This window comes from Marmota monax, unplaced genomic scaffold (genome assembly GCF_021218885.2).
Source record: "Marmota monax isolate L192 unplaced genomic scaffold, Marmota_monax_Labrador192_F-V1.1 WCK01_AAM20220418_F8-fsc00021, whole genome shotgun sequence".
Lineage (NCBI taxonomy): Eukaryota > Metazoa > Chordata > Mammalia > Rodentia > Sciuridae > Marmota > Marmota monax.
The window spans coordinates 15,340,999-15,367,232 of NW_026695228.1; the positions used below are offsets into that span (position 1 = coordinate 15,340,999).

A 26,234-nucleotide genomic window follows, 5' to 3' on the forward strand; every position below is an offset into this window, starting at 1 on the left:
GGTTAGGGTTCAGGGATTACATCAGATTGAATGTTCATAAAATCCTTTACTGTACCTACGGATCATTGTGTGGGTGAGAAACTTGACTAGTGGAAGACCAGGGCTCTGGATGAAAGCCCTGCTTTGTCCTGGGAAAACTTTGGCAGGGCCTGAAGGTTTAAGTCCGAAGGCACCTCAAAACAGACTGGGGAAGTAGAGCTAGGTCTGCCTCCCGAGGTGGCCACCCACAAGTTCTTGTCCCTAATGTGCCATTCCTAAGACACTAAATGGCTTTCCTGTCTTCCATGTGGGACTGTGCTGCCTTTTTCATTCATGGGCCATCAGCCTTCTAGCCAGCCTCCCATTTAGACCTCCTAAGTAACAGCAGTGTGGTCTCTCATTACTTCTCCATCTCTAGTTTCGTGAGCTAGCTTAGGCGTTGGGCCTAGATTCAAATCCCAGATTAGCTATTTATTAGCTGTGTGACTTTGGGCAATTTCCTTAGCCTCTCTGTGTCTCAGTCTCCTCAGATGTAAAATAGAAACAATACTACTTGCCTCCTAGTGTCATTGCAAAGATGAAATGAATGAATACAGGGAAAGTTTTGAGAATAGAGACTGTTCTGTAGTATGTGCTATATGATGGCTGCATGTCATTGTTGTATAGAATTTAATATCTGGGGTTCTCCTGGCCCAAGAGAAAGAAAGAAGAGAGCTATAACAGTTGCCAGCTTCCCCAGAGGCAGGTTTTCTGCCATCTGGGTTTAATTTCTCTGGGCCTCTTCCAAAGCCAGAGGGCATTTTGCAGCCATGTGCTATGGTTGGGGTGTGGATCATTTCAAAATTCCTGTCTCGACTTTTCCAGCCACAATCAGGCCAGGAGTGCAGGATGGGAAGGCCAGAGGGCTTTGGGGCCATCCCAAGCTGAGCCAGGACTCCATCTCTGCGCGCGCGCGCACACACACACACACACACACATCCTCCCCAAAGCAGCTGCAGGGCTGCCTCCCTGACACAAGTCAAGAAGGCTGTGCCAGCTGGATGCAGCACTTAAACATGGTTCATGTGGAAACGGGGGCTCTGAGTCACACTGCCTGGTCACGGGCTCCAAGGCTGCAGGGGCAGAGCTGGCCCAGGCTGGGGAATAACTCATAGAAGGAGGATGTGTCTTGGAGAGTGGTGGAGAGGCTAAAATACAGGAAAGGAAAAAATGACAAGGGAGGAAAGAGGAGGTTGTGCTGATGGATTCAGCCATCATCTGCTCAGCGCCTCTCAGATGCCGGCCCTGTACTGGCATGTCCTGGAGACACGACTGTCACCCTGACTAACAGGGGAGGCAGGAGATCGTCCAAAGGCATCTCTGAGGCTGAGGAGTGGCCTTTGGTGAGTGCTTGCTCAGAGGTTGGGGCACGAATTCCCCAGCCAGCAGTCTGACAGGCTCCTGGGAGGGGAGGGATTAGGGGGCATTTTAAAGGATTTCCAGAGTCCAAAGAAGCCAACATTAGCATTCTCCTCTAGGAATAATCCTAAATGATGTTCTTGGATTTACATTCCAAAAACTGGTGTGCCTCTTGGGGTCAGGTTTGAAATTGTTTGTTTGACCAGTGTGTTTTATCAGGTGCCCAGTAAATAACACACTCAGCAAAGGTACACGCCTAGCACCTGTGACCCTGTCCTTAAGGGCTCTTGGCTGGACAGGGAAGGTGGCTGCAGAACTGATGTGGGAGGTGGGAGAGGAAGATGTGTGTGTGTGTGTGTGGGGGGGGGCTGTGCTAGTGAGATCTCACAATAGCTCTGGGTTGGGAGCAGGTAGGTAGAAGAGGAAGGTAAGGAGGGGAAGCCCTAATTTAGAGTATTTGCCATGGTGACAGTATTTCCCATGCCAAGCAAACAACTTAACATCACTGAATGCAGAGTTGGTATATTCCAAGATCGGTTGTTGAATGCCTCTGAGATGCTACACTGCTGGTTCTCATAAGCCTGTGGGAGCTAGCCCTGCACACTACTGGCTTTGAGTTTTCTCTGCCACTTGTTGCTGAGGCCAGAACTCCCATCCTCTGAGCCTCATCCTTCAAGTTGAAGTTTGATCCATTTTAAAAGAGGAACCTCGGGGGAAGGGCTCACCAATTCCATCCAATCCTGGGTCCATCATTTGCTAATCTGAGGCTGTGGGCAGTTGGATATCAACTCTGTAAGCCTCAAGTTCCTCACCATTATGGAGACCATAATGATATTGCTTCCCAGGGCCATTATGAGGATCAATGAGAAGGTTACATGTAAGCGGTCAGTCACAGCAGGAGCTCAACTTACATGGCTGCCTCCTTGTCTACATGGACATAACAATATCTTCCCTTTAGTTGCCTCAACTGCAGCCTCTCTGAGAGGCCTTTGGTGGTAAACTCTGGTTACCCAGCAGGAGATATTACTTTGTATCCAGAGATTCTTGCAAAGCCAAAGCTGCAGTTAGCCCAGGCCAGCAGCTCAGGAAGCACCAAAAAGATAATGTTACTGCCCCAGAGATAAGCTGTGGCTTGCCTCTTTGACCTTGACCCTCCCTATTCTATAAGGCCTCCCTCTCCAGTCCCTATGTAATTCTCTGGATTCCTCAAAGCTTACTCTGCAGAATTTCACCCAGGATTGCCTTCCTACCTGCTGCTTTATACTAAGATGTAAATGACTTCACTCATTTCCTATCAAGGTGTTGCTGGAAAGCCAAATGAATTCAGGCAATAAGCAAAAGTGCAAACAAAAAAGGAAACAGAGGGGGGATAGATGGGGGACATTTCAGAGAGAGGTGAATCAAGATCTGAACCATAGTCAGGAGCGTGGGGTTTAAAGGCTCAGACAAAATGCTCATTGCATGCTTTGTACCAGTCATTCCCCTTCTTCAGGTCTCAATCTACCTGCCTGTAATTCAAGACAGGTAGACAGGATGCACTTGTGTTCTCTCAGGCCAAGGTTCTCAGAGCACAATAGGCCTCTGGAAGTGCATTAATTTCCACTGCTGCCGCAACAAATGACCACACATTTGGTGGTTTCAAACAACACAGATTTATTATCTTGCTATTGTAGAGGTGGTAAATCTAAAGTAGATGGGCAGGGCTGGGCCCCGCAGGAGTTTAGGGGATCTGCACCTTGTTTCTTCTGGCTTCTAGAGGCTTCTGTGCCCGATATGTAGCCATTGTGCCATTCTGACCACCTCCCCCACACTTACTTCTCCATGCCTCCTTCCCTGTTTCTGACCTTCCTGTTCCCTCTCACAGGGATCCTTGGAATTTTGTTGGGCTACCTGTGTAATCCAGGGCAATCTCCCCATCTCTAGGTCTTTGATTGACTCTATAGATATCTAAGGTAATGTATCCACAGGACTCAGGATTAGAATATGGATATCTTTGGTGGTAGGGAGGGGGTGTCTATGATTCTGGCTTCAATGGGGGGCTGTGTTTCACAAGGAGGCTCAAGAAAGCCTTGACATTGATGTCATTCTGACATCTAGAGTCTCCGGAACAACCAGCGAGGGTAATAATTCAGTCATACTTTCCTTAGTGTCCCCTTATGGTGACAGCTGGGTGGGGTAGAAAAGAGGCTGAGGATGAGAGGAAACTGGGGGCAAGGTACCATGTGCCCAGAGTCTGAAGATCCAAGTTTGGGGTCTTATGTACCCCCAGACAAGTTGCTTTGCTTTCCTGGTTAAATAAGGCCACAGCCCTCCCTGATTTGTGTTATAGGATGACCACAGCTGACATGAAGGTGTCCAGCCAACTACAGTGTACATATGGGGTGCTGGTTGCTGAGCCATTGTTGATATTATTGATAAAAGTGATAGCTCGTTCCACAAGCAGGAGGACCTGGAAGGATTCCCAGAATCAAAGATCAGAGGGTTGGAGGCCTTGGGTGGGTAGGGGTCAGAGTGTTCCAAGTGAAGAGAGACTTTCAAAAGTGGCCTGGACCAGACCAGGTTCTGCTGATTCTGACCTTGAGTTTTGATCTAAACATTCGTCAGTCTCATTTGTTTGCTAAAGCAAAAGATTGCTGAGCAAAGAGACTTTGAGAAATTGGATGAAGATCAAGGCCAATGCTGGCAGCTCAGAAAAGAGTGGTGTGCAATTACTGTTATCCTGACTAGTAAGTCCCGTGTAGACCTAAGAAGGGCACCCCCTCCTCCTCCCTGGCCCTCCCAGCATCTCACAGACTCCCAACACCAGTCATGTGCTGGGATGATCTTATCACTGCCCATGGGGGAGGGGCTAGGGCTCAGATGCCCAGGATGGGAATAGAAGAAGGCACAGGACCAAGTTCCTGAGGCTAAGGCTTGTCAGAAGCAGAGCTGCTTAGATAAAGCTGCTCTAACTGAGCCCCTGGAGTGGGGATAGGACACATGTTATTTTACCAACATCTGCTTCATATGCCGTTTGATAGGAGCCCAAGGATGGAGCAGAGGTTCATGGTTGGGAGGACTCTAGGGCCCTGGAGAGAGATTCTGCCTCAGCAGCTGTGAAGGTTTCCATCACAAGTGAGCTCACAGCATCGTGAATACTAAAAGGATCAAAAGAAGCCCTCTCAAGTCAACAGTTCTTTTAAAATTCTGCCTGTTAACATTTCTTAAAAAAAAAAAAAAAAAAAGGGGGGGGGCAACAGAGCAGGGTGGTACTATAATCCCAGCAGCTCAGGAGACTGAGGCAGGAGGATCAAAAGTTCAAAGTCATCCTCAGCAACTTAGCAAGGCCCTAAGCAACTTAGTGAGACCCTGTCTCAAAATAAAAAACAAAAAGACCTGGGGATGTGGCTCAGTGGTTAAGTGCCTTGGGTTCAATCCCTGGTACCCCACCTCCTGCCAAAAAAAGGGCAAAATTTCTGCCAGAAAGGACTAGGGAAAATATTTGCATTGCACATGAAGAAAACAAAAATCCATACTACATAAGACCTCTTATAAAATGAGAGCCCCACCCTTTAAAACCATAAATAATTCACAGAAAAAATACAAACTGGCATTTAACGTATTAAAAATTTCAATTGCAGATTAAATAAAAGAATATGAAATAAATGCAGAGGTACACAGTAGAGTTGATTTGCATTATCTTCACCAGCTGACGGGGCCCACTTTAGTGACTCTCCATAATTGTCTCTTGGGTCCTATGCACCTTTTTAACTTCTTCCTCTCTTTTCCCCAAAGCCCCTTCCCCATTGGTGGACAATCTAATGTGCTCAATAATTCTTGGTTTATGACAGACTTGCATCCCTGGTTCATATGAGGTTTTCTTTTAAAAATTACTTTCAGTCTTCAAGACATAAGTCTGGGCAAAGATTTTTTGGATATTACCTCCAGTGCAAAGGCAATAAAGTGAAACTAGACAAATGGACTTATTGCAAACTAAAAATCTTCTCATAGCAAAAGAGACACTCAATAGAGTAAAAAATATTTGCAAACTATCCATCTGATAAGTGATTAATATTGAGAGTTTATAAAGAACTAAAACAACCCAATAGCAAAAAGCCCCCAAACAATCTGATTTTAAAATGAGCAAATAATCTGAATAGACATTTATCAAAAGAACACATACAAATGGCCAAAAGGTATATGAAAAAAAATTTCAACATCACTAATCATCAGGAAAATGTAAATCAAAACCACAATACAATATCACCTCACCCCAGTAAGAATGGTTAATATAAGAAAGACAAATACCAAATGCAAATGCTGGTGAGGATGCAGAGAAAGGGGAACTCTTATACATGGCTGAGGGAATGTAAATCAGTACAGCACTTATCAAAAACAGTATGGAGGTTTTTTGACAAACTGGAAATAGAAATACCATGATGCACTCAAATGTGAAATGTAAAAAAGTGGATCTCATGAAGGTTGAGAGTTAAATAGTGGTCACCAGAAGCTGGAGAGAGGGAGAAGAGAGAGGGCTGGGGCGAGGTCTATCAGTGGGTACTAAGTTAGGAGTAAGAAGTTCTGCCTGCTATTGCACAGTAGAGTGAATATAGATAATTATGGTGTGCTGTACATATATTTTTTAAATGTTCAAAGAAGGATTCTCATTAGAAGATGGTGGAAGAGAAGTACCCTTCACTGGACTCCACAGGAGAAAAAATTCAGGGCAGCAAAGGAGAAAGTATATTCCAAGGAGAGCGAGGAAGAACTCTGAGAACTGATAAAGTAGCCATGAGAAACCTAAACAGCACAGAAAATCGGAAAGGCCAAATAGAGAAATGGACAAAGCAATTTGCAACCTCAACTCCTGCTCCTCAGCTGGGGGCAGGGAACCAAAGGGTGCGGAACATAACCTAAACTGTAAAGTGCAAGTGGCCATGGTAATAATGGCATCCTGCAGTCCTAATTGTAAGAGAAATAAATTCATGATCCTTACATGCTTTAAGGGGTTTTGGTCTAAATGCGACTCCTGAACAAGCTTGCTTTAGAGAACAGATTCACTACATGGTTCAGCAGATACTCAAGACCTAGAATCAGGAGCCATCTCAACTAAATTGCTCTGGGGTCAGAAAACCTAGAATACTCACAATTCAGAGGACCTGATTGGGTGGGAGAGGGTACCTGAGGCAGTGGTGGCTTGGAGATTGAGGGATATCTGACAAGAACCCCGGGGGAGCAAGGGCTGTGATATGAAGAGCAATGGAGGGAACAAGGTCAGTGATCCCACCCACTGTGACAAGAGTGACAATAGGTGCAGTGGTTTTGCACTGGGATCAAGTCTGGAGGCTCCAGGACAGAGGCTCGCAGATGACAAGTTTCTGTTCCTTCACTTTCCAGTGCGGAACAGTGGTTGGCTCCTCCAAACCTGAGGCATGCTGGGGACACTTGGATGATTGCCAGGCCTCGGGGGCACACACTGGAAACCTCAGACTTGCCTAAATACACTGAAACTTGGAAGAGAATCTGATGAAAATTGACAAGGCTCCCCACACCCCGGGGGACCCATACTAAAAACCTCCAGAGGGACTCCAGCCCTGGTGCAGTCAGCATTCCCTCAACCTGTCCAGCAAGAAGCTCCAGGCACAGCATATTCTGCTCTGTTCATTTGGTGTGACATGAGAGGACGCACAATAGGTAGTAACTGAGATCCACTACCCCCAACACCCAGAGCATCCCAGGAGGCCCAGAGACAAACTTCTCTGAGAATCCAGCTAAGAGCTATTTTTTTTATTTTATTTTTTTACAGGTTTATTTTGGCTCATAGTTCTGGTGATATGAGATCTAAGAACCTCATTGACCTTCTTGCTGGCTGAGTCCTGAGAATGATAAAGAGTGTCATATAGCAAGAGGCAAGGATTGCCTAATGTCTGTCTGGTTTTGCTCTCTCTTCTAATTAAACCCCCAAGATGCAGTCATGCGGGCTTCACCCTAATGACTTGTTGTTGTTGTTCTAATTAGTTACATGCCAGTAGAATGCACTTTTATATATCATACATAGATGGAATATGATTTCTCATTCTTTTGGTTGTACACGATGTAGAATCACACAGGTCGTACAGTTATATATGTACATAGGGTAATAATGTTTGATTCATTCTACTATCCTTTCTACCCCCATACTCCCTCCCCTCCCTTCACTCCCCTCTACCTAATTTAAAGTAACTATTTTTCCCTAGGCCCCCCTCCTTATTGTAAATTAGCATCCTCTTATCAGAGAAAACATTTGGCCTTTGTTATTTTGGGATTGGCGAATTTCATTTAGCATGATATTCTCCAGCTCCATTCATTTATCAGCAGATGCCATAATTTCTTCCTTCTTTAAGGCTGAGCAATATTCCATTGTGTGTGTGTGTGTGTGTGTGTCACATTTTCTTTATCCATTAATCTGTTGAAGGACATCTAGGTTGGTTCCATAGTTTAGTTATTGTGAGTTGAGTTGGTATAAACACTGATGTGGCTGCATCACTGTAGTATGCTGATTTTAAGTCCTTTGGATTTAAACCAAGGATAATTGCTGGGTCAAATGGTGGTTCCATTCTAAGTTTTCTGAGAAAACTTAATGGTTGCATCGATTTGCAATCCAACCAGCAATGTATGAGTGTGCCTTTTCCCTCACATCCTCACCAACATTTATTGTTGTTATATTCTTGATAATTGCTATTCTTACTGGGGTGAGATGAAATCTTAGAGTAATTTTCATTTGCATTTCTCTAAAATTGCTAGTGATGCTGAACACTTTTTCATATATTTGTTGATTGATCTTATTTCTTCTTCTGTGAAGTGTCTGTTTGATTCCTTAGCCCACTTATTGATTGGGTTATTTGTTTTTTTGTTGTTGTTGTTTTTTTGGTATTAAGTTTTTTTTTTAATTTAATTTAAAAAATTTAATTTGTCATGCATGATGGCAGAATTCAATTCATTTCATATTACACATAGAGTACAATTTTTCAAGACACTGATTGTACACAAAGTATTTTCACACCATTTGTGTCTTTATACATGTACTTAGGGTAATGATATCTAACTCATTCCACCATCATTCCTACTCCCCTTGCCTCCTCCTTTCCCCTCCCTCCCCTTTGCCCTGTCTAAAGTTCCTCATTCCTCCCATGCTCCCTGCTAGTTGTCATTATGAGTCAGCATGCTCATATCAAAGAAAACTTTCGGCCTTTGTTTTTTTGGGATTGGCTTCCTTCACTTAGCATTATATTCTTCAACTTCATCCATTTACCTGCAAATGTCATAATTTTATTCTCTTTTAATGCTGAGTAATGTTCCATTGTGTATATACCAAAGTTTCCCTCTCCATTCATCTACTGAAGGGCATCTAGGTTGGTTCCATAATTTAGCTATTATGTCATTTTAAAAGTGAGGAAACTGAGGGATGATAAGTGTTAGTTGGTTCTGGGTTCTTTAACATGAGGGATCACACTTTCTCTTATACATAGAAATATTGGATAAAACTCTTTAAAAATATTAATTGTTTATAAGTGAAACTATTGATATAAAATTAAATATTTTAAAACTATCAAGAGCAAAGGAATTCCTTACCTGTTAAAAATGAAGAAAACCCCAAAACAGAGTGGACATGGTGTACATTTATAGATAAGAGAAATCCCATTGAAGGGAAGCTCTCATTATAAAAAATTAAAAGCCAAAGAAGGAAGCATAATTATAAGCTGTGCATGAGGAAGATTCAGGGGACACAATAAATTGGTGAATTGGTATCCCTAAACAATAAAGGAAAATCTGAAAGACATTATCAATCATTTTAAATGATGAGGGAGGAAAAATAAAGCATTGAGACCACAATGAAAGACCTGAATACTTTACCAACACCTTAATGATTAAGGCACTTATCCAAGGTGACACAATGGTAAGTGGTAGGGCTGGGCTTCCAAGCATGTGCTCTTATTTGCAGGTTCTGCCCTAGATTTGAAGAGTCTATTAGACATTCCAGGGCAATAGCCAAAGTGGGTTTGGAGAGAGGCAGGGCATGCAAAGTCTCACCATATTTTTCTCTCACAGCACAGCAGAACTTCAGTACTGAGTGTGTCTTCTCAACATGGCCACCGCCATCTCCCCTCTGCCACTCACCACCGAGGATGCCAGTTCTGAGAACAGTTCCTTCTATGACTACTACTACCTAGATGAGGTGGCTTTCTTGCTCTGCAGGAAGGATGATGTCCTGTCCTTTGGTAGAGTCTTCCTGCCAGTCTTCTACAGCCTGATCTTTGTGTTGGGCCTGAGCGGGAACCTCCTCCTTCTCGTGGTCTTGCTCCGTTACGTGCCTTGCAGGCGGATGACTGAGATCTACCTTCTGAACCTGGCCATCTCCAACCTCCTGTTTGTGGTGACTTTGCCCTTCTGGGGCATCTCCGTGGCTTGGCATTGGGTCTTCGGCAGTTTCTTATGCAAGATGATGAGCACCCTGTATACCATTAACTTTTACAGTGGCATCTTTTTCATCAGCTGCATGAGCCTGGACAAGTACCTGGAGATTGTTCATGCTCAGCCCCTCCACAGGCTGAGGACTCGGGCCAAAAGTCTGCTGCTTGCTGCCATAGTGTGGGCCGTGGCCCTGGCCATCTCCATCCCTGACATGGTCTTTGTACAGATACATGAAAACCCCAAGGGTGTGTGGAACTGCTACGCGGATTTTGGTGGACACGGGACCATTTGGAAGCTCTTCCTCCGTTTCCAACAGAATCTCCTGGGGTTTCTCCTTCCACTTTTGACCATGATCTTCTTCTACTCCCGCATTGGTTGTGTCCTGGTCAAGCTGAAGCCCCCAGGCCAGGGCAGGGCTCTAAGAATAGCTGCATCACTAGTACTGGCTTTCTTCTTGCTATGGTTCCCATACAACCTCACCTTGTTTCTGCACTCACTGCTGGACCTGCATATCTTTGGGGACTGCCAGGTCAGCCACCATCTGGACTATGCACTTCAGGTGACAGAGAGCCTTGCCTTTCTTCACTGCTGTTTTACCCCTGTCCTCTATGCCTTCTCCAGTCGCCGTTTCCGCAGGTACCTGAAGGCTTTCCTGGCTGCTATGCTCAGGCGGCGTCTGGCACCTGGTACTGCCCAGGCCTCATTGTCCAACTGTTCTGAGAGCAGCAGGCTTACTAACCAAGAAGAAATGACTGACATGAAAGACCCTGGGGAGAGGCAGACTGAAGGAGCCATTAACAAGGGGACTGAGGGGAATAGTTCAGCCTGAGTGGCCATACCACAGTCTGGAGAGAGAAGATGACGCCTACTCAGTTGGGCTTCTGCCTGAAGCAATCCCTCTGAGGATCTCAGTGACCATGCTGCTAAGCCCAGTGGTCACTTTTTAGTTCCCAACCATCAGCATCACCTTCTCGCTCCTTGTTTCTTCCTTCATTTTCTTCACTGGCTTTCAGGACCACACACTCTCACCTGAATTGCTGCAATAGTTTCCCAACTGATCTCTGTATTCCAGTCATCGTGTACTTCTGTTGCTTAATGTGCCTCCAACAGTCAGAGTGATCATGACACTCTTGGCTGTCCTTTCTTCGCCCTCAGAGTAGCAGCTCAAGTCCCTACAGTGCTCCTTAGAGGGCTCTGTGATCTGTTTCCCAGCCTCTGCCCTCATCTCCAGCCCACTCCCTCCTGCTCACTCTGCTCTGGACACACTGGCCTCCAGTGCTGTTTTCAAACATTCCAGGCATATCCCTTTAAGGAGATTCCTCTGTGCCATCTTCCTGGAATACCCTCCCCCCAGGAAGAGCTTGGCTCATTCTCTCACCTCATCAGCTCTTGACTCAGCTCCCATTTTCTCTATCAGATGTTCACAATATTTAATGCACAATCTGTTGTTTCTAATCTTCTTCCCTCGGCTCTCCTTTTTGTTTTTCAATAGCACTTACTACTCTCTCATATTCTATATATTTCTCTTATTTTTATGTTTATTGGTTATTGTCCCTATTATGGTTTGGATTTTCAATGACCCCCTAAAGGCTCATGTCCCTAGTGCATGGTCCCCAGTGCAGCAATGTTCAAAGGTAGGTCTTTTAGGAAATGATTGGATCATGAGGGATCTGACCTCATCAGTAGGTTAATTAATTGAGGGATTCATAATTTGAATGGACTATTGGGAGGTGGTGAAAACTGTAGGAGGTGGGACTTGATTGAAGGGAGTGGATCCCTGGTGCCGTGCCCTTGGGGACTATATTTTGTCCCTGGTTTAGCCCTTTTTTTTCCTCTCTCTTTCTTCCTGGATGCCATGGGGTGAGCAGCTTTGCTCTGCAACAACCTCTCTACAATAATGCTGTACCTCACCAAGGCCCAGAGTGATAAACCATGGACTGAAACCTCTGAACTGTGAACCAAAATAAACATTTCTTTCTTTAAGTTTATTTTTTTCAGGTATTTTGTCACAGCAATGCACAGCTGACTAACATAGTCCCCAATCCCGTTGTTGCAGTGAGCTCCACAGGGTGAGGATCTTGGTGCACAGCTCACTGTTCTTCCAAAGCCCCCAGCATAGGACCTGGAGTGTAGAAGGTATTCAGGAAATATCTTTGGGATGTGTGCATAGAGTTTTTTTTTGTTTTTTTTTTTTTGGTGGCACTGCTGGAGAAGAAAAGCCAGAGGTCCTCCACCCACCAGAGTGCCCTGTTTTCTGCATCTCAGTTGGGAAAAGATCCTTGTAACCTTGATGGCAGCTCCAGGGTCTGGCCATCAGAAGAGGCTGCAGATGCTCCTCCTAGGGAACAGCCCAAGAACATGCACAATCTACAGGAGGAAACACAGTGAACACACCCTCTTCCTGCCCTGTCTCAGGAGCCTTTCAGTCTCCCTGGGGCCTAAACAATCAAGTCCAGAAGCTTTGTCATTCTGCCCTGTGCTTTGGGTGGAGGTTGGGTACAACATAGGGCATAAACTGCTATGGTTTGGATAAGTGTCCCCCAAAGGCCCATGTATTTAAGGCTTTGTCCCCAAGGTGGCGCTGTTGAGAGGTGGTGGAGCCTGTAAGAGATGGGGCCTAGTGGGAGGCACTTATGTGATGGAGATGTGCCCTTGAAGGGAATTGTGAGACCTTGGCTTCTTTCTCTCTCTCTGTCCTTTTTTACTTTCCTAGATCATGGGGAGAGCAGGTTGCTGTGCTATCTACTCCCCATCATTACTCTGGCCCACTACAGGCCCAGAGTAATGTTCTGCCTGATCTTGGACTAGAATCCCCAAATTAGGAGTCAAAATAAACATTTTCTCTTTTAAAGCTCATTAGCTCAGGCATTTTGTTATGGTACCACGAAGCTTACAATATAGAGACCAGTTACAGCCTTCCATTTCCCTTGCCTTGGTGCATCATTCAGGGATGGGCATATGACCTAGGAACAGCCAGTAAAATATGATGCAGCTAGAACATGCTGAAACAAAGTATGAAACTGACGATGAGGGGGTATGAAGTCTGGAGCTGCTCCTTCATCATCTGAACTTTGGAAGATGAAAGGAATAGCACAAGTGAGTGAGCAGAGCCTGGGGACAGTATCTGTGCCTCAGAATCAAGGCAGGCTGACACTCATGCCAAACCTGAGATTTTGACAGTTGCATGAACCAATAAAGCCCTTCCCAGTGTGGACTCATGTTGTTTTGTTGCAACTTAAAGATTCCTGATGAATATTCCCCACCTGGATGCTTTTCTCTTCAATCTCCCATGGTTGCCATCTTCCTGCCCTCTGACAGGTCCCCTGAGAAACCTTTCTCTAGGGAGCCCCCAAGACCACAATGGCACTCTCTTTCCTGAGCTTCTAAAATGCTCGCCATTTCCCCTACCTCACAGAACCACCACAGCTTGGCCACATCTTGAAACTTCTGTCTTGTACGACCAAACAAAGAACCTGGGACACAGGAAATGAATCATCTAGGAGGATGGAATGGGGGGTAGCATTGGATGATTGGGTACTGCAAGAACAGGGACTTCACCATGTGAAAAATCTCTAATCTCCGTGTTGCTACCAGTGCTGCTCATGATGCAGTAAAATTTCACTAAGTACTTCTTGTACTGTCTTCCTCTTATGTTTTGTTCTTTACCTCTTCCTCCTCCTCCTTTTCTTCCTCTTCCTCTTCTCTCTTCTTTTCTTTCTTTCTTTCTATCTATCCATCCATCTATCTATCTATCTATCTCAATTTCTTACTAAGCACTATTTTGAATGAATGGCTAATGAACTGAGCCACAGTGAGGATTCTACCCACTCTTTTCTTCTCTTCCCCTGAGCTTTGTGTGGCCTACTCATGGTGCATAGGTTGTGAGCTCAGCTGCTGTTTGATGCTGTCTGAGTTGCCTCTGGTGCTCTTCCACCTCTGCCTTTCCTCCTCCATCTCGTTCACCACTGGTGCCTTCAGTTCTCCCTTTCCAAGGCCCCAGATTCCCCACTGTCAGGAAGGACTCTGAGCTTGCTTAGTCCCCTGGGAAATGAGGTGGTGATTTATTTGAGGACGTGGAGGATGACATTCTATTTTAGAACTCCTGAAATCTTGCCCCACAACGGACTTCTGACCTGCTCACACACCAACAATGCTGATGTGATGCAGCTTGAGCTGTACCAATAGGTCTAGGTACACCCAAAAAAAAAATCCCTAACTTTGTGCCCTTGGTGCACTGATTAGATGGAACAAAGTATGCCAGGTAAGGGACATCTGGCAGGGCTTGTCACCAGCACTGGTAGGTATGTGGATGTGATTGTATGTTAGCCTGTGGAGTCTGTGTGCATGTCTGTGTTGATATGCCTGCATGTATTACTGTGTGAGCTGTGCACAGTATATATGGATTCAAAATGAATATGTAACTCTGTTCTTGTGGTGTGGGTATGTGCCTGTGGATTTTCTTTCTTCTTGTGTATCTTTGTGTGTGTATGTGTTTACACACATGTGTGCACTCCCTGCAAAAGACAGATGTATAGTAAGTAGTTCCCACAGGGAGTAGGGGGTCTGGCCCTAAGTACATTTGTTCCCTCTCACTGTCTTAAGTGCTGTGTACCTAAACTCACCAGCTATCCCAGCCCAGGCCAAGACAGAGCTTTCTCCGTGTTGACCTTACTTCCCAGCCTGGTTCCTCTTCCTGCTCTCTGTCTTCCCAAAGGTCTGACAAGGCTTGACTCCCCAACTTCACTCTCTGAACCTTCTCCAGGGGTCTCAGAAAACCCCCCTCAATTCCCTTGACCCTCGGGCTCTGAGAAAAGCCGAATTCTTCTCTAGGGCTCACTCAGAAGAAAATGCAGGGATGGCTTTGCTGTGGGCAGGGCTGCTGCCACCCTTCACTCTGTGGAGTGTTCTCGCCTGCAACCCTCGCTGAAGAGAGCTGGGTTCAAAAGAGCTGGCTGCAACATTAAGCCGAGAAAACGGTGAGAAAGCACAGAACACAGAAGTAATTTTCATGTCAAGGGTAAGACGGCCCTTAGACTTTAAGGGTCAGCTTCCATGCTGGAAGGCGCTGAAAAGAGAGAGTGCACCTGGAATCTCTTTATTTTTATGGGGGGGGGGCGACACAAAGGAGTTTTGATGGAATGTTCTTCACCAAATAAGGCAGGGGATAAGATTTCAAAGGAGGGTTGTCCAACCCCATTGGGTAACACTCAGATCCAGAGCTGAAGCAACTTCTTTGCTGAGCGAAGGTGAAGGCCACTTGTTTTGCACAGTGTGTGGCATGCGATGCCAAACCAAACACCTCCCTTACTCAAGGCTGAGAGAGGACGCTCAGCCCTGGACAGGCAACCTCCCACAGAGTGTGATCTGCATGTTCACAGCAGTCACTCTGTATGGAAAAAAAACATCTCTTTTCTCTTCCAGAATTTCTCTGCCTAGAATTCCACCACTGGAGAATAATACCTGATCTTATTTTGTTATAAGTGATCCTCAGAGAGAATACATTTTCAGGCTTTACTCTGAGGTCCTCATGAGAAAAGGGGTGAGAGGGAGAGAATATTTGGTACAGAAATGAGGAAGTGGGGTGCAGAACTACTGGGTCAGGGCAGGTGGTGACTAGTTGCACCTTTGGGGATCTCAACTTCTTACTGCCTCAGGGCCTCTTCCAGGATTGTTTCTAGCCATCCTCATGCAGAAGGCACAGAATCAGAGGTGTCCCAATTCCTCCCCTGCCAGCAGGTGAACACTAGGCTCCATCTGCACACCCCAATCTGGGATGCATGCTGTTTCCTGGGAAACCCACTGTTTACATTGTGTATCCCTGACTGTGGGATGGAGCACCTGCGATCACATTACACCTAACCCTCTGAAACTTCCCTTGGTCCCAAACATTCTTTCTGGGCTCTCAACAGGACACAAAGTCCATGAATTTCCTTAAGATTTGCATATGGTCACTCCTAGTTGAGTCCTTTTAGTCCTGACTCAGTGGACTCAAGCCTTCAGCAGTGTCCCAGCCTTTCCACAGGCCAAGATCCTGCTCCATTTTCTCTTGGGTGTGGGGAAAGGGAGGGGACATGGCACTGAGATCTCAGCAAGGGCAAGGAAGGTACCGTGTCCCCTTACCCTCATCCCTATTGAACACAGGGCCTGGCTGTCTGGGGAGGTTGTTGGTAAGTCCCTTGCAGATGGCTTCTGATTTCCAGCCCCCTTCTCCTCCTCCTCCTGTGCCCTCTACACAACTCCTCTCCTTGTGCTTCTGGACCTTGTGGAATAGGATGGGATATCCTAGCCTTTTCTCCAGGCAGGCATCATCATTTGGGGACAGCTAAACCCAGAGAAAAGCAGACCCTGACCCAGGGTCACACAGCTAATTGGGGGAGAAGCCAATGGGAGATGCAGGATAGGAGAGAGAAGCCCCATTGGCTGGACCTTGCTGTGAGGTTCCATGCTGCCTGGGCCCACCTTCTCTGAGACCCTCTATCCAGCTCCCACAGTTACTCCTCGATCTGTCCCAATTCCAGATGGCTCTATCAGATAGCTGTAGTTCTGGCGGCAACACCCTCCCAACTCCTCTTGGCCATGATAAGCATGCTTCCAATGGGAATTACTTCCATTTCTTATATCAGAAAGCTGAGGCCAGGGAGGGGCAGGAAGGGATTTGAGGACACAAAGTAAATTAGCTGAGACTAGAAGTCAGGGTGCTAGCATTTAATCTACATTTAGAGAATTGGGAATCATAAAAATGAATAAGATATCATCCCCTGGTGAGCTCCAGTCTGGGACAGGAGGAGGCAGTCAAGACATAAAGCAATGACATATATGTTCTGTGATACCAGTGGTACTAGGGAACCCAAGGGGACAGAGGTCATTTCTGGGATGGGGTGGTTGAAACACAGGAAACCTTTTAGAAATAGCTGGCACTCGGGTTGGCAGAAAGCAATCCTTCTGCTTTAAGAACAATTCCATCAGAAAAAGTTGAATTTCACTGGATGGAGATATTTGGGGACCAAATATGGCAAAACTCAAATGTTCAGTGTGTAGAGGTGATGGGGAGCCAGGAAAGTAAAAAGGTGGCAATCAGAGGTGCTTTTGGAAAAGGGCCTCTAGTGGCTGTATGAAGCAAGGACAGGCAGGCCTAATGTAGAGAGAAATGCAGAGGTGTTACCAGAGTCCTAAGCTTGGGCCTCACTTGTCCCAAAAGCCAAATGGGAAAAGGAATGGTGGAAAGCAGGAAAGGGACTCTCATCAATGTGACCATATTGGGAAGACCAATGAAACCAAGCACCTCAGCCCATCTTGGGGTGTTGACATGAACTTTAGGTTTAAATACAGGAAGTACTGAGGCAGGGGTGAGAGGTGAGCATAATTAAGCAGTTTCAGTCAAACTGTGTTCTGGTGGATCATTATCTCAGTTCTGGTTCTGTGAGGTGACTCTGGAAAAGTCCTTTATTAATTGAGGGGGCAATCTTCATCTGCGTCACAGAATTCTTATCCATCAGACTTTTGTTTCTGGAAGGGGGACATTTAGTTCTCATGAAACAATTGCTTCTAATTGCTGGGGACAGTTTCATCATACAGCGATCTGCCTGGGAGGCTCTGCTGTTCCTGGAAGGTGTAGAGCAATGATTGGAGACTTCTACGCTCCATTCCAGGAATCTGGAACAGATTATTGTAAAAGCTGTCCAAGATTTTTGATGTCGCTTAAAATCTTGAAAATACCCTGGTTTTCCTTATTTTGATGTCTTCAGCCTCCATAGGGGGAGGATTATTAGCTTTGGATGAACATTCCTTAAATATTTACATGCCTATATACAGAGCTGAGCAGGGATGAGACCCAAAGCTTAAGGCAATAAAGGAAACATACAAAATGAAGGCAGAAATGCCAAGTTTTATGCTGCTTTCAGTTACCCACTGAGCATCTGCATGCCCAAGTAAAAAGTGAGTGCTTTTAGCAAAAGCAGCTTTTAATTCTCGTTATAAAGTCATGGGTCTAAAAATTAGCTGTGGGTAGGAGGAGAGGATACATTTCAGGGCCATTACAGGGGATTAAGCTGACTGGACAAGGGCCTAACTATATGTGGGGGAGGGCAAGAGAGGGTGAGGGTGTGCCTTTGGCAGTGGGATGTGGAGGAAAGTCCTGAGCAGAGAGAGGCAGGGAAATCAGGACGGAGTGTTCCGGACAGCGCTCAGGAGAAATGCTTTATTCTGGGAGGACAAGCTGGATCAAAGGTTGTGGTCTCCCATGGGGAGATGGAGGGTCTGGGGCTAGAGAAAGCTCCAACTTAGCAATGGTTGAGGTAACTACAGGGAGATTGAAACCACGCTGGGGTGGAGGTGCACAGAGGAGATGAGGGCACCAAGGAGGGACCTAGAATAACTCTTACATCAAAGGGAGCGTTTCTCTAGATCTGCGTGATAGCCACCACCCACCCTTGACTACTGAGTGCCTGGAATGTGTCTATTTTACATTGAGGAATGCCGCACTACCAGATTTTGAAGATAGGACAAAAAAAAAAAAAGAAAAAGGAATGTAAATTATTTCATTATTTTTTTTTAATATTGGTCACAAATTGAAATGTGAGTTCTTTAGATATATCGGGCTAAATAAACATACAAAAGAAATTTTACTTTTTTATTTTTGAAAAATATATCTACTAGAAAATTTAAAATGACATACATGGCTTGCCTCATATTTCTATATGACAATACTGTTCTAGAGCCTGAGTTTCAGGGCCAGGATGTAGCTCAGTGGCAAAGCATTTGCCTCACATACATGAAACTCTGGGTTAGACCCCCAGTTCCAAAAGGAAAAGACACACCCACACACACACACACACACACACACACAAAAACCCACCCCCACCTCCTCAAACCCCGCAAACCCCCAAAAGGATGTGGAATAAGTGTTGTGGAACAATGTGGGGTGAGAGTTCCATGTTTGCAAGATGCCATGTTCTGCGTGGGAGCCGGTTTCTGTATGCAGGACTACTCAAGGCAGGCACCATGTCTCAAACTGAATTGCTCTTAGACATCTCCCCTTCTGCTTGGACTTCCTGCAAGAAGAGGGTTCTGCAGAACCCGTTGGGAGAGATGGTGTTTTAAAGGAAGAGTGGTAAACCTGACAGATGGCTAGGAGGTCAGACAGCAAGGACAACAGGATAGAGTCAGAGTGGCCATAGAACCAGAAGGAGGGATAGTCAGAGAGGGCCTGGAGCTGCAGAAGAGTGAGAAAAGGCGAGAGACCACAGTGGGCCCCTCTGACCAGGCTTGGCTGCCTTGGCAGAGCTTATTCCATACACTTTAGGCGGTATCGGAAGCGCACATCGTGCCTGGGCTGTAAGGTGCCAAAGCCCCAGCGCTGTGGGTCCATAGAGGGCACAGGTGTATCAGGGTCCATCAGCTCCAGGTCAAAATATGTGACCATGATCAAAATAAAGAGTTTAATTTCACTGAGGGCAAAAAACCTACCAGGGCAGATGGAGACGCCTGAGCCCCAAGGCATGTTGTAGTGGTGGATCTTCTTGCCCTCCTTATAGAAGTGCATTTTTCTGCTGCCATCGGGGTTCAGGAATCGATCATACTTGAAGGTAGTGGGCTTGGGGTGGATGTCAGGGTCCATGTGCACTGAGAGGTAGGGGAAGAGAGCCACTTTATCTCCATGACGGAGCAGGTACTCTTGTCCATTGGCCATCTTCAAGATATAGTCCTTCTGTATTGCCCTGAGGAGGGTGGGTGAAGCTGCCAGCCTCAGGGTCTCCTCCATTACGCTGTTCAGCACTGGGGTGTGTTGTAAGGCGCTCAGTTTGAAGGTGAAGAACTGGGTGGCTTCCAGCCTGGCTTCACCTAGGACCTCAGTGGCCTCCTTCCTCACAGCCTGCATGGCTTCTGGGTGCTTCAGGAGGAACAAGAGAGCCCAGAAAGAGGTTGGCCCTGTGTTCCCTTGGGAAGCCCAGAGCATCATGAAATTGAACTTGTCCTGCATAGCTGGGGCCACTCCCTGCTCCCTCAGAAACTGAAGCATGTAGCATAACCAGCCGCTCACGCCATCCTTCTCCAGGTTGTGTTCCACAGAGAGTGTCTTGTGAAAGAGACGCTGGAGCTGGCCCACTTCTAGCCACTCCCGGGGACTCAGCAGAGAGTAAACAAACCTTGGAAAAAGAAGATCAAACCTGCGGAACTTCATGAATAGCTCTTCTGCCTGTAGCAGGTCCTGTGCCACGTTCTTTGTATAGCCAAACAAGCTCAGGTAACCAGCCTTGAACAAGGTATTGTAGCAGAACTGGAAGAGACCATCCTCATGCCAGAAACTGGCATCCAGACTCCAGCCTTTGGGCCCCAACATTATCAAGGACAGGCTGTTCAGCATGACCTTATTGAGATCCTCCAAGCTATCTCCCATCAGATGCTTGCTACTGGCTGAATGTATCATCTGGTGGTCCCCCTCTGTTGGTTGGTATCCAAATACCTTTCGTACCAGTTCTTGCGCATACTGCACAAAATCTAGTGTTCTCTGAGTGTCCTTGATGATGGGGCCAAAGGAGAGGGGATCCATTACAAAGGTGAAGTACTGGCCCCCTAGCTGCACTGTGAAAACATCCCCATGCTTGGCCCGCATTCCCTTTAAGAATTCAAACATATTCTTCCGGAAAGCTATGGCATGGCCCAGCCAGGGCACAGAGCCCTTGTCTAGAGGAGGTTCCTGGGGCTTGCGTCGTCGGAGTAGCCCTGGAAGACACAGGTATCCCACAAGGATCACCAGCAAGACTCCCAGCACTTGACCCCAGAGTACCATGGCTATGCTCCTGCAGGCTAAGCTCTGGTGTTCTCTGGATGCCAGAAGAGTTTTGTGAAGCTTTGACAGGTCGGGAATGCAAAGGTCTGTCCACCTGAACCTTGCTCTGTGGATGAAAATTGTGGTAAATAACCCTAGTGAGCTAGCACCTGGGAGAAATATATGCTCCTGATTTTACACGTGACTGAGCCTGATCAGGTGAGAGCAGGAGGAGGTACCCAGAAGGAAGGTCAGAGAGAAACCTCTAGTTATGGCCACAGCCTGCTTACCAGCTGCATTCTTTGCTGTGAGCTGGCACTTTCTCTCTAAGCCTGGCTCGAGTCTACTCCTACCTCTATGACCTATTGACAGCTCATGTTGTGTTGGTCATCTTGTTGTTACTGTAATCAAAATAACTGCCAAGAACAACTTAGAGGAGGAAAAGTTTATTTTGGGTTCAGAGGTTCAATTCACGTCAGCCTACTCCATCGCTTTGGGCCGAAGGTGAGGCGAAGCACCGTGGTGGAAGGGAATGGTGGAGGAAAGCTGCTCAGCTCATAGGAGCTCAAAAGCAGAGAAAGAAAATGAAGTACGAGGGACCAAATATAAACCCCCAAAGGTATGCCTCCAATGGCCTACTTCCTACATCCTACCTGCTTACAGTGGTTAAGTATAGTAATACTCAACATAGTAATCTTTTCACAATTTTTAATCAAATGGGTTTATCCACGGATTAGGTACAGCTCTCCCAATCTAATCATTTCACATCTCACCATTCCAGCATGATCTCATACATTAGCTGCCAGCGAATACATCAGATCCAAACCATAACACAAATCTTTATTTACTCACACATTTGTTTGCTAGCTCATTCACTCAGCAGATGTGTACCAAGCATTTACAAATTTTCATATGCACCCCTTTCTCATTCTTAATAGCTTCACTAATGCTCCCCTTCCTAGTTGGTTAGGTTACTTAACCTCACTGTGCCTCCATTCCTTCATCTGTGAAATGGGGACAGGGAAAAAGAGATACAACATGGAAAAGACTTAGAACAGTCCCAGGCTCAGATTAGTATTCCATACATGTCAGTTCATATACTGAAACCTCTTCTCATACTTCTACCCTGCTCCCCTGGCCCCCAGGGCCACTTTGTATTTATTGCTTCATCTTTCCCCTAGTCTGTCTTCCATTCTGGCGTCAAAGATCTTTTCTGGGGGTGGATGGAGCCTTGTGGGAGTCATGTTTGATATTTGCTTCTAGCTGCATACATAGTCCAAGGCCAGGGAAGAATCAATGTATGTCTTTCCATGGTGGCTTTTGCTATCCTAACCCAGAGGATAAAAGCAGCAATGCTGGGCTTTAGACCCTAGAAAAGCTGAGCAGGTGGAGGGGGGTACTGACTTCATTTGGAAGATACTGTGAGTGAATTTCATCTGAGGGGCTCACAGAACTTTCTAGACTGAGGATCCTTCAAGCAGAAGCTCAGCCCTTAGTCTCTGAGCCTCTCACCTGGAGCCCTCCCTCCCATTGGCTCAGCTGCCTTGTCTGTGCACTTCTCTAACAAAAAGTCAGAATTACGAGATGCCAAAGCCAATGGGGACCTCAACCAATAGCTTCCTTTTACCCCGAGGCTCTAGGTTCAAGTGCAGCAGGGACTTTCTCTGATAGCTGTTCTTGGCCTGTTGACCAGGGGTCTTCCAAGGGGTGTCAGGCCAGTTCCTGCCAGCAGGCTCACTGAAGAGAAAGCTATGACATTGACACCAAGGCTTTAGTCAAGCAGCCTAGCCTACTGGTGCAATTGATGTGGTTCAATCAGTTCTGAAAACCTCTAAATTATTCTTTAACTTCCTCACCTGCAAACAGGAGCTCTGGCTCCTCAGACAAACATCAGTCCTATGCCTTCCTGATTGAGAGCTTCCTTGCTTGTGTAGTTCTTCTTGGTAGAGAGCAGGAACCATCCACATTCTGCCTCCAGGAAGCCCTCTCTGACTGCAGCTACAGCAAGAACTTAGCACTATCACTTCTTAGCTTTAGAATTCACAGTCAGAAACCTTGGGCCAAATCCATCGAGCTGAAATGCATTCCCTGGCTTTTAATGGGTGAAAGGCTATTTTACATTCATTCTTACCTTCGTTCATTCATTCTTGCCCATATCCACTTGTTCCCTCCTTTCTGGAGTAGCCCTATCCATCCACTCAAAAGGTATTTATTGGTCACTTACTGGCAGAAACTTTGCTAAAAGCTGGAAATATAGCCATGAGTGAGAGAGACACAATCCCTGCCACTTTTGGAGTTTATGGTCTAATAGAGGGAGAAAGATGTTAAATCATTGCCCAAATTAAATAATTGTGTTAAATGCTGCAAAAAAGGGCAGAGCATGAAAGGAGATGAGGAGTCAGGAAGTCCACGTGGATCAGGTGGTGATCAAGCACAGTCCTGGAGGGCTAGGAGACCAAGTCCATGTGTGCTGTTAGTGGCAGTGGTGATGGGAGGGGAGGTGCTACTCAAGGGACACTGACAAGTTTGTCCCAAGGTGCAGGAGCACTGCCCTCTGGGGCACTGTGGCTGCAAAGCTCAGAAAAGGAGTGAGTCTCTCCCAGGGTCTTGTCCGGCAGGCGTAGAGGAGATTCTGTCTTTGACCAGGCATAGAGGGGATTCTGTCTTTGAAACATCATGCGACAATGATTCCTGTAATGCCAGCCGGTCCAGCCACCTTCCTTACGGGTAGCGAATGTTGGCTCTTCCTCCAGCAGAGCCTGGCCTGTTCCTGGGAAATCTGCCCACGGGCTGTCAGCCTGCCAGCCCTGGGGACTAGCGATCCCCAGCTCCGTGGGAGGTTAAGGGCGGAGCTACGCGGGTGGGCGGAGCCCAGGAGGAACCACCCACACGCAAGCCGAGGGGGCCTCTAGGTGTGCTAGAGGGGGGCGCGAGCTGAGGGCAGGAAGGTGGGTGATGCATTTCCGGCTCTGAAGACCTCCGGGACAGCAGGCCTGGACAGGTGCTGGGGTCCTGTCAGTGCCAGAGGCGACCTGGCCGCTGGTCTGCGGTCTTTGCGCCCAGGCGAGGTGTATCTGTCAGTCGCGGGGCCAGCCGGGAGGGGATGGGTCCGGGGCTGGGGAAGGGCGCGAGGAGGGGACTGATTCCTCCCCTCCACGGTCGCTGCTCTCCACGGGCGCGCTCAGCCAGGTCATCTCTTCAGTCCACAGCCCCGGGAGTTTTCATCGCCCAAGGTCCGCGGGAGCGTCTTTTTGGCTGTCCTGTTGCATGTTTTGGGTGCTCTGTTCTTGCTCACTCATTGGCTCATTCCGTGGAGGGCAGGAGGGTGGACTGAGTTCTCTAGACTGGGCCCAAGTGGGTCTCTGGTCCCGTCTGATCCCGTCTTTTGAGTTGCATATATGATCCAGAATTTTGAGAACCGACCGAGGATTCTCTTAACAGGCTCTGGTTCCTATATAGGAATTCTTTGCTGTAGGCTTCTGCTCTCTCTTTAGTCCTTTTTGTGCCTTTTTCCAACTCTGGAATATATTAACTGTTCCCCCAGGGTGTGCCACCTTCTGCTCACTGCTTTACCCCTCATCCCACCCTCGGAGTAATACTGTTGAATTGGAGATGCAGAGGAGAAATCATTTCACCCTGCCTTTACATCAGATAATGTGCATTTTCTTTTTATGGCTCCTTTTCCTTTCTAGCTTTTCATGTTCCTCGCCCCCCACCCCACTCTCGCTCACGGAAAAAAAAAAAAAAAAGAAAAAGAAAAAAGAAAACCCCTTCATGGCAGCTAGGTTCTTGACAGCCTGGCTCAAGGCTAACTATATTTATTCGTAGCCTGCCTCACATATACCAGGCGGCAGTGAAGCCAATGTAGGACATAAACGACAAATTTGGTTTCTTCCCTCAGCTCTCACTGACCCATGACATGACTTGGACCATTTCATTTGATCTCTTTGGGCCTTGCTAATCTGATGTGGCACAATAGGAGACTGAATTTGAGATACTTGTTAGTAAAATACTATTACAAAGGTGTCAGGTTGTGTATTCAATAAGAGGCTAAGAGATATGAGAGCATATAGTGGGAGAGGATGGAGGGATAGGGTTTATGGTTCTATGAGCACCATCCCCACTGCCACCAAAACCATCCCCATTCTTATTTTGAGAACTGTTCATGACCTAGGCATTATGTTAAATGTTGTACACATATTAGGGCATTTAATGTTCATATTAACCCGTGGCAGGGAGTACCCAAGACTATCCTCACAGTCCATTCCCTAGAAGAATTCATGGGACTCAGCATGTGTATATTCATGCTTAGGATTTATTCCAGTTGTATAGTAAGGACACATATCCAGATGATAAGGGGAAAAGAAACAAATCGAGTGTAGGAATCCATGTGAAGGCTTTCTAATGCTTTCTCCCTCCGGTGATGATCACACAGTGCTCACTCCTAGCAATGAAAATGCAGCAACATGTATGTCACATCTGTAGCCAGGGAAGTTTGTGAGAGAGTCAGTGCCCAAGGACCCTCTGCCTAGCACCTACCAAAATTCCAGACTCTAGGAGGAAAGTAGGTGTTCAGGATGGATCATATTGTTTATGTAAATAGTCTAGGCATAATGAACTAACACTATGGTTAAGTGTAGGTGTATTTTAAGTGGAGTTACATGAACACATGTTGTCTGGGAAGGATAATTTTAGGAGCATGTTGGAAGATCCCAGGGTTACATTAAAGAAGTTGACAGAGGGAAAAACACCAGGAATCTGCTCATCTAAACAACAATTATATTGGTAGAACTGTTGGAGGTGACTTGTTTTGAATTCTAGAGTCTATTGGGATGCTTGCTGCTTCCAGAGGGAAGTTTGACTGGTACTATGCTGTGGTAGTACCAGTTGATTTCAGCCTTTTGCATGGTAGCAGCTACCCACCCTGCAAGTCTCATAGCAGGCAGCTGCAGCATGTTTCCAACGTGGCTTGCTAGAGCCAGAGTGCACTGGGGCCAGAACCCCTGTCCTCCAAATATCAGGATTCTGTGTTGTAATTGCTGGTTCCTGATCAATGAAATGTAAGCACAGAAGCTGGCTACCATTGTTTGGAAGCAGTTTCCAGAACACTTAAAGCAGCTGTACGTGTGTGTGTGTGTGTGTGTGTGTGTGTGTGTGTGTTTAATTAAAAACCAATTCTGAACATGGGGCTGGTTGGAAAGCCACTAGGCATACCCAGGGAAAGACTTGGGTTCAAAAAAGACCTGAGAAAACCTTAAACTTCTACTTAAGTCTGTTTCCTGGCAAAGAGATACCCTAAATAACTTAAAAAAATTAAACTCTGAGATAAGCAGGGAGGATATGGTTTCCAGAATTATTCCAGTATATGAATATTCCAGATTCAAGTGTCCAGGTTCAAAAATCACAACAAAAATTAACAAAAGCTTATGAAGAAAAAGGAAATTTAGGCCATTCAAAGAAACAAGATAAATCAATAACAACAAAAAATAACCAGAGGAAGCACAGAAATTGGACTAAATAGACAAAAGATTTTTAACAACTGTCTTAAAAATACTCAAAGGGCTAAAAGGAAACATGGAAAGAAAGGGAAATGATATATGAACAAAATCAGAATATCAATAAGGAGATAGAAATTATAAAAAAGTAATCAAAAAATTCT

The 26,234-nt window shown here is 46.1% G+C and overlaps 2 protein-coding genes across 10 annotated transcripts in view; one reads left to right on the top strand and one right to left on the bottom strand.

Moving 5' to 3' along the window:
* Ackr2 (atypical chemokine receptor 2) overlaps positions 1-11,790 on the top strand; it is a 64,600-nt gene extending 52,810 nt beyond the window's left edge. For all 8 annotated transcript variants that reach the window (XM_058576805.1, XM_046436471.2, XM_046436472.2 and 5 more), the window contains one exon: positions 9,445-11,790. In XM_058576805.1, the coding sequence (XP_058432788.1) occupies positions 9,482-10,636 (1,155 nt within the window). In that variant the 5' untranslated portion in view covers positions 9,445-9,481 and the 3' untranslated portion in view covers positions 10,637-11,790. The remainder of the gene's footprint in view (positions 1-9,444) is intronic.
* A 6,632-nt stretch (positions 11,791-18,422) lies between these two features.
* LOC124087568 (7-alpha-hydroxycholest-4-en-3-one 12-alpha-hydroxylase) lies at positions 18,423-20,745 on the bottom strand. Of its 2 annotated transcripts, XM_046436484.2 has the most exons (2): positions 19,273-20,745; positions 18,423-18,873 (listed from the first exon to the last, which is right to left on the bottom strand). In XM_046436484.2, the coding sequence occupies exons 1-2, from the start codon at positions 20,594-20,596 to the stop codon at positions 18,794-18,796; spliced, it is 1,404 nt and encodes a 467-aa protein (XP_046292440.1). In that variant the 5' UTR covers positions 20,597-20,745; the 3' UTR covers positions 18,423-18,793. The 2 variants fall into 2 exon arrangements, with proteins under 2 accessions (XP_046292440.1, XP_046292439.1); XM_046436483.1 differs by having other exon boundaries at positions 18,423-20,745.
* Between the last annotated feature and the right edge of the window lie 5,489 nt (positions 20,746-26,234).